At 35.8% G+C, this 8,407-nt stretch overlaps 1 protein-coding gene across 3 annotated transcripts in view; it reads left to right on the forward strand.

Moving 5' to 3' along the window:
- The window catches only part of GPATCH2 (G-patch domain containing 2), a 201,900-nt gene extending 194,260 nt beyond the window's left edge, over positions 1 to 7,640 (forward strand). For all 3 annotated transcript variants that reach the window (XM_055108058.2, XM_003814138.7, XM_008966771.4), the window contains one exon: positions 3,274 to 7,640. In XM_055108058.2, the coding sequence (XP_054964033.1) occupies positions 3,274 to 3,494 (221 nt within the window). In that variant the 3' untranslated portion in view covers positions 3,495 to 7,640. The remainder of the gene's footprint in view (positions 1 to 3,273) is intronic.
- The last annotated feature ends 767 nt before the right edge of the window (positions 7,641 to 8,407 follow it).

Raw genomic sequence — 8,407 nt, forward strand, 5'->3', positions numbered from 1 at the left:
TTTTGCAAGCTATCCTATCAAAAATGTGAGTAAACAGATGTATAGCCCAGAGCAGCATTAGACCTCTGGTCTGACTTTAGCTTAGGGTAGAAGTAAATGAATTCATGGCAATCACTGAAAAATCAGGGATATGAGACAACACGCTAAGGCACTGTTTAACCTGGCATACCTGATTAGCAGCTATCCAGAAAAAACTACGTACCTTAGAGGTCTGTCCTGGTTACCACCATAATCATGGCTTCAAAATAAAAAATTAACTGCTTTTTTGTTATATTAAACATTTTTGACAAAAGATTTTTATGTTGTGCGTGCTTGCGTGTGTATGACTAAGAGGTCCATTTTTCACTGTCACACACAACACACATTCACACATATATTTATAATCTCTGTATATGCATTTTGCCCTTCTCGAGTGGTCAATAATTTTAGTCAAGAATTTTTCTTTGACATTGTTGGGTGTTGCCACTCAAGAGGCAAGTAGTTGAAGGTTCTTTCTGTTACATGTTAAGGTACTTGTTTCCATGAGCTATGAATCCATTTGAGAAATCCAAAGCCAATTAATCATTGGCTAGTTCTTACTCCCTGTAAGGAATTTAGCAAATGGCAATGATGTGATCTTCTTCTTGGTCTTGAAATGCACTGAAGATTGAGAATACCAAAATGTTTAATAAATGGCTTTGAAAATCAATTGATGATTACTCCATAGTAAATAAGAGGGGTGTAGGTATTAAAACTCATGTCTAGCACTTTGTGGCTTTCCTTGTTCTACAAGTAAGAATCACAGAGCGTGACTCACTTGCTGTTCCCCACAATGTGAGACACAAGTTACCAGAGAAGATACACCGTTGGTTCAATGCTGACATTTCTTTTACTATTATTTTATTTTTTACTGTGAAATACATAGTTCAAAGAATACACTTAAAAATGTATATGTACAGTTTGAGTGTGGTGGCTCACGCCTGTAATCCCAGAACTTTGGGAGGCTAAGGCAGGTGGATCACCTGAGGTGAGGAGTTCAAGACCAGCCTGGCCAACATGGTGAAATCCCTTCTCTACTAAAAAGTACAAAAATTAGTTGGGTGAAGGCACACACCTGTAATCCCAGGTACTCGGGAGGCTGAGGCATAAGAATCACTTGAACCTGGGAGGTGGAGGTTGCAGTAAGCCAAGATTTCACCACTGCACTCCGGCCTGGGCAACAGAGTGAGACTCTGCCAAAAAAAAAAAAAAAAAAAAAAAAAAAAAAATATATATATATATATATATATATATATGAACAGTTTAAAGAACAATAATAAATTGGCCATTTGGGTAACCACAACTCAGGATAAGAAAGAGAACACTACTATACTCTGGAGTTTCATCATTAATATTTTTGTTATTCTTATTGATGTTTGAGATCCAAGGATCCTTCTCTGCTGGTACCACCATTCTGAACATAGTCTCAGAGAAAGAGTAGGACAGAGAGTTCCAACTTTTTTTTGTAGTTGGGGAGAAGGTGCTGTAATAATCCTGAGTCAGGGAAGAAGAAAACTGATGATAGGAAAGGGATAGGGGCAGGGTGAGGTGTAGGTTGGTGCTAAAGAGACTCATGAAACTTTGAGAGAAGTAAGTGGTTATGTCAACAGCTGACCATTTCAACCTCTGTCTAGGAAGACATGGTCCACATTTCAGAGCAGAAATATGCTAGAGCCAGGACTCAGCTGCTATACCACAGGCATTCTACTGATATTTGGAAAGTGTAGTATAGGAGGCCTATGGAGGGAATGGTGTCAAACTCTGTGTCCCTGTAAATTTGAGCCCTGGTGTAAGAGATTGGACTGGGCCGAATATGTTCTCACTAAGACAAAGGTTCTTTTAAGATAGACTTTCATCTCTCTTTTTTTTTCTTACAGACTGCAATATTAGTTTGTCTGTTATTCACTTTCTTCTAAAAGGGGAGTAACCATGAGAAATGCTCTGATAATTAAGTCTTCTTATTGCTTGTATCTGGTTAGCTCCAGATTTGCTATATTCCCTTTTCATACACCATAATCTAATACCTGCTGCTGGAGAAGGAACAGAAATGAACCAATCAAGGAAAGAGCCAACCTATACCACACCTGGGGCAGATCAACCAAGGCCAAGGACAAGCCCAAGCTTGCAATTGAAGGAAAGAGCTCAAGTTCTTGTATTTTTTGACTGTTGTGGTGTTTGTTAATTTCTCCATCCTTGGATTTCAGATATCTAGTACTTCTGAGTTTTTCCCTAGAACCAAATATACAGTATCTATGCTCAACTTTTTCTATAAGAGCCTACAAAAAAATTAATTCAAAGTCTATTTTTGGAAATGTCATCAAAGAGAAAATGCTTAAAATAGATGCATTTCTCAATTACCTGCTAAGAAAATACGGTAAACAACATCTATATCTAAATTTCATGTTAAGCACTAACCAATCTCCTTTTTCAAATAAGGAATTGAGGGAGGGAGGGAGGGAGGGAGGGAGGGAAGGGAAGGAAGAAATATATCTATCGCTGGAGGCCTATGAAGGGAATTGTGGTCTATGTACCTGAAAATTTATATAATATATTTAAATTTTATAATATATATATCTCTCTTTAATATTATTTTCCTCTATTTTCTTTCTACTAACTTATATAGTCATTTAAACATGGCCATGGAAGGAAAAGGAGGAAAGGAACTAAAGGAGGCATATGTTACAGACTGAATAATAAATAACAAGGAGAGAGATGATAAGAATGTAAATTCCTAGAAATTCAAGATGCCCCCAGTTGTGCTTTTTGTTTGGTTTGGTTTTAGTTTTGGTTCTGTTGAATGTCAAGGTCATGGGCAAATGTGAGATATTACAATATAGGTTGGTGATTTTCTGAATAATCCATAAGGCTAACATGGTAATGAAAATAAATCCATTAGTAGAGTACTTTATGGTTTACTGAGAAGTTTCTTTACATACATGATCTCATCTGTCCTACAAAGTTCTGTGAGAGGCAATGTAGGTTGTATTATGGCTGTTTCACAGATGAGAAAACAAAAGCCCAGAGAGGCTGAATAGCTCACCCTGCTGTGAAGTGCTAGAATTGAAATTCTAAACAAGATCTTTCTTCCATTGTTCTCTCAACTACAAAAAGTATCCAAAGATGAATACGCAACCCCCTCTAGTACCTGGTTGAAAAACAAAACAAAACAAAACTTAGGAGAACATCGTTTTCATAGCCTAATATCTTCACCTGTGTTCATACTGATTAATGTGTGCTGTTGTTTTATCATTTCAGGATTTGTAGGTGAAAATGCCCAGCCAATCCTAGAAAATAATATTGGAAACCGAATGCTTCAGAATATGGGCTGGACGCCTGGGTCAGGCCTTGGACGAGATGGCAAGGGGATCTCTGAGCCAATTCAAGCCATGCAGAGGCCAAAGGGATTAGGACTTGGATTTCCTCTACCAAAAAGTACTTCCGCAACTGCTACCCCCAATGCAGGAAAATCCGCCTAAGAAAAGCAAAGAAGAAATGTTTTACAGACTTTATTCACTATGTCCCATTGTTCTAAAATGATAACATGACTTCTGTTTTTGAAGCAAAAATCTACATTGCCTCAAACACATCACTCTAGCTTCCTTACTGCATACAGTCCTGCCATAGTGAGAGAAATGGGATTTCATCACAATTCATGGTGCTAAAATGAAAACCTCTGCCCTTTATTTTTTTTCAGTAATTTCCAGCTATTTCTAGGTATAAAGAGCAGCTCGTTTCTCTTATTTATTTTAGTCTCATGTGTCAATACTTTCCGATGCTTTGCTTAATTCATGTATGTGTGCAGTGCTGCAATGCCCAGACAAACGTGAGCACACCCACCGGTTTCTAAAATGGAATAGACAGGAAAAGATTGTGTTTTATATCATCCCTATCTATTGTAACCCAAGAGACCTACCATCGCATCAGTGAAGTCCGAACACATCTTTGTTTGAAAGGCTTGTCAATTTCATATTCCTTGAATTGGCTTCTTTGTGAGGATTTTCTGACAGAGTGATACCCATCAATTTTCTATCCTTAGACAATGTAGTGTGAAGTTCACAGTTGACAAACAACAATTAATGTTTCCCTTGGACGTTTTGACAAAAATAAACCTCATCATTGTTATCACCAGAGTGCCCTCTACCTTACTTTAATGCAGATTTTATAAATTTACCTCATTTAGAACATAAAATAATTATTGAAAGAAAAATGTATTTTTTAAATTCACCGTGATTGAACTGTAAATTCTATTAATCCAGATGTACTTCTACCTCTGTTTTCCCAAAGATTGATATTATTTTTAAGATCAACTCAAGTGTAGTAAACGGATTTAAAATTTTAATCATTGTAGTAATTTATTACTATATTGAATCAATTTACATGAAGAGTTAAATGGCTCTCCCAGAACTCAGATTTCTGGCAATGGCCCAACCCATTTAGAAGGTGAACAAAAGAAGTAAATGGTACTGATTTGCCCTTTCTAGGACCCAAGATGTTACTTTAAAACCTAGCAAAAGAGGTCGTTTGTATTACGTGCCTAGTATTGAGCTGTTTCTGAGTCATTTGCTTCATAGTATCAGAGATTCTAAATTGCTTTTAGTTTAGATCTTTATTTATTATCTTCATTATTAACAACTTATTATGATGATGATTATTATCATTCTATTTATAATGGCCTTTGCTGGTTGAGTAAAGACTGAGATAACACATGTGAATCACCTTTCTAATGGGTTTTTAAAATCTTGTCACTTTCCAAAAGAGTTCTTTTGTTTCTTTCTTTTTTTTTTTTTTTTGACAGAGTCTGCCTCTGTCGCCCAGGCTGGAGTGCAGTGGCGCACTCTCGGCTCACTGCAGCCTCCCCCTCCTGGGTTCAAGCGATCGTTCTGCCTCAGCCTCCCAAATAGCAGGGATTACAGGCACCCACCACCATACCCGGATAATTTTTGTATTTTTAGTATAGACGGAGTTTCACCATGTTGGCCAGGCTGGTCTCGAACTCCGGACCTCAAGTGATCCGCCCACCTTGGCCTCCCAAAGAGCTGGGATTACAGGCATGAACCACAGCGCCCAGCCCCCAGAAGAGTTTTTAAAAGGTGTTAAAGGAGGTTTATGCACGTAACAGACCTTTCTCAGGTGGTCCCCTAAAAAAAATCCTGCCAACTAGGGAGGGGAAGGCCAACCTGCTATTTGAAAGCCTTCACGTTTTGCCAAATGTACGTTTCTTGAGAATTATCTTCTTTCCCAGGGATATTGTACCTAGAGGACAGGTTGGTTAGGGGACTATGGACGACCAGAAGAGATGTTCTTTTGAAGCATTCTTACTGGATAAAGTAACCCCATGGTATCATTACTTTCTACAAGTTTTTTACTTACAAATTTGCCATTTTTTTAACTGATATTTTCTAAATGCTCATTCTGTCTATGTAGCTGGGGGGAGATTATATACAAGTTTTAAAACTTCTTTATGATAGTGTATTGTGCTCTAGGGTCTATTCAAAATTTGGTGTTTGAGCTTTTTGTTAATTTGATTGCCTGGAGATCTGCTAAAATCCTAGAATCTCAAAAAGCCAAGTTTGAAGCCACTGAGAGCAAACAATGAGGTCATTGTTAGCCTGGTTCCACACTCCTGAGGACTTGGCTGTTCTTTTTCACCTTATTATGTTCTAATGGAGGTAAAAACCCTCATAGTGAAGAAGAGCAGTATATACACCAGACTAGTGTATAGGAACTTCTTCATTAAATATTGCAGTCCTTATGAGTGCTCTTTATTGTTGCTGTTCTGGACAGGTACAAATCTTCTGAAGCAACTTCTGTAGGATGTTAACTTAGCTTCTCTAACACCTAAAAAAAATTCTTCTTTGTATTTTCAGCTAATAGAAGACAGTTCTTCATCTTGACACCTAGAGCCCTCTATGTGATTCACAGAGGACTTAAAATACTTCTTACTCTGTTGAAGTGTTTAATTGTACAGAATATATGTACTCTACAGTATATGTGAATCAGCACTCAAAGCGGAGAAGTGATAACATCCCAAGCTTCCCCCATACTTCTACTGACATGCCCTCAGTCTTTAAGAAAACTCAGTACAGACCTGATGTTCTGGTTGTACCTGAACTTAATTGGAGAAACAAATGCAATTAAAATACGAATTTTTTAGTGTAAATCAAATGTCTTTCACCATCTGAAGCCCACTAATTTGTGTTTTATATATAGTTAATTTTTTGCCAGTTACAACGTCCATAGAACCCCAAGATTTAGAATGTATCATTTATATTTCCTCTAAAAGGTAGTAAGATATTTCTTCTGCTGTTTTGTGAAGCCACTCTTCTATAGTATCTGTAGCCTTATAGCAAATTAATTGGTTGTACTAAAAATTTTAGAGACTGCATAGGTCTCCCTTTTCTATCCTAATTACCTGCAATAGCCTAGAGACGCTGAGCATGATTACATTAGCAACTTGACTGTTTAAAAAATGTGTTATACTTGATAATGACCAGACTGTGTGCTGGAGTCATTTGTGTCCTTCTTTTCTGCTCCTCGAATACACTATTTAATTTGGTTGCTTTTATTTTTAAACTATATGGCACCCTTTTAAATAAACATTCATTGCTAATTAAAATCTGCCAATAAATTGGTCTCAGCATTTAAATACCATATATTTTATAACTCATACTGTGGCTATCAAACAGAAGTTAACACAGTAGGGGTAAAGATATACATAATGTGTACCTATAGGTGTATTTATAATGCCTGTGTGCAGTATACAGACATAATTACAAAATGCTGCATTTTATTAATGTTTATTTTAATATTGAGAATTGGCATTCTTGTAAATTGAACTGACAATTGCTTCTATTCAGTACACTTTATTTTGAGCAGATATTTCCGAAAAGAGAAAAAAATCACTGTTGACATGCTTTTTAAAACTGTTTTCACCTGTATTTTGTCTTTCAAAAAGAAAAGTGATCTAAATTGGCATTGTAAAGAAATTGTTAGCAAAGAATTTTTTTTTATTTTTTCTTTTCATAGAAAGTCATATTAATAGTACAACAAAGAATGAAAGAATAAAACATAATGTTTAAGAACATTATTTATAAGCAGTCATTGTCTTTGTGCTTTAAATGTTTCCCTTTTACCTTAGAGTTATTTTTTAAAAGTTGAAAGTACTTTAAAAATTTGTTTAAATGAGTACCCATTGACAATTATCATTTAATAGTGCAGTTAAGTTCACCGAAAAATTTCAATATCTCAAAAAAATTAGAGAAAAATATTGGTAAATGTATTTGATTCACAAATGTATTCATAGCTGATTGTGAGCTGCTCTACCACATTTTCCTGTTTTTATTGTTTCTGTGAAGCTTGATTAGACTAACTTGCTTAAGGTCTCTTTCCCCTCAAGGATTCTGTGATTCTAATGTAACAAGGTACACATGCTCTCTCTGACCACTTAAAGTATCAGAGTTCAAATCTGTTACAATCACTCCATTTCCTTTTGGAAAGTTGTGCCTCTCATAAAGCTGCTTGGACATTTTAAGTGTTTTGTAATATGCATTAAAGTGTTGAGTTTTGTTTGCTGTAAGAGGCATTTCACTATGTTGATTAAACTTATCTTTTCTCCCAAAAAACTGAGTAAAATTGTTAAAATAAGTAGGGTTTTTTTTTTTTCATGCAATAGGTATTAAATACTCATTTATTTAACAGGCTTGTAGTAACATATACTCAACTGGCAAGTGGACCATGAAGGCTCCTTCTGCTGGGTTCCTACTAAGCAAAGACTCATTACTTTACACACCTGACACTTTAAGTAGATCCAGATTTGTCTCCAGCGAGTCAGTGCCATTAACTGCCAGGAGTATGATCTACTATTGCCACTTTTAGTTTTGTCTGTACGTTAGAGTTGTCTCCTGTCTTTGAATTGTCAGACAGTTTAAATCATTCTCAGATCCACATACTTCCCTCCTGTTGCAATATCAGAATGTCCTGTGTTTGTTTCTTAATTTTTCAAGGCTGAAGTAAGGTTAAAATTGAGGGCTATTTTTTGTGTTTCTTTTTTTTTTTCTTTTAGTTTGAACTTTCAAGATAAATTGCTAGTATTTTAAGAGTGTGTATAATGCTTGATTTTCCAGCTGTAAGACTAGAGATAAAAGTATATTACAATAGTATCCCAAATAAAACAGCCAAAACTATCTTCTGTCTGTTTGCATCTTCCTATTTCTAAAAAAAAGTTTCTTTCTTTCTAAAATCATTATTCTTCAATAAAAATAAAAAGACTGAGAAATAGTATACTAACTCAATATATGCTTTTCAAATCCAAACAAATTCTTCCATCACTTATTGAAGTTAATTTCTTCAAATGCCAGGATTTCATATGTATGATATGCAAATGATTTAG

Source organism: Pan paniscus, chromosome 1 (genome assembly GCF_029289425.2).
Source record: "Pan paniscus chromosome 1, NHGRI_mPanPan1-v2.0_pri, whole genome shotgun sequence".
Taxonomy (NCBI): Eukaryota; Metazoa; Chordata; class Mammalia; order Primates; family Hominidae; genus Pan; species Pan paniscus.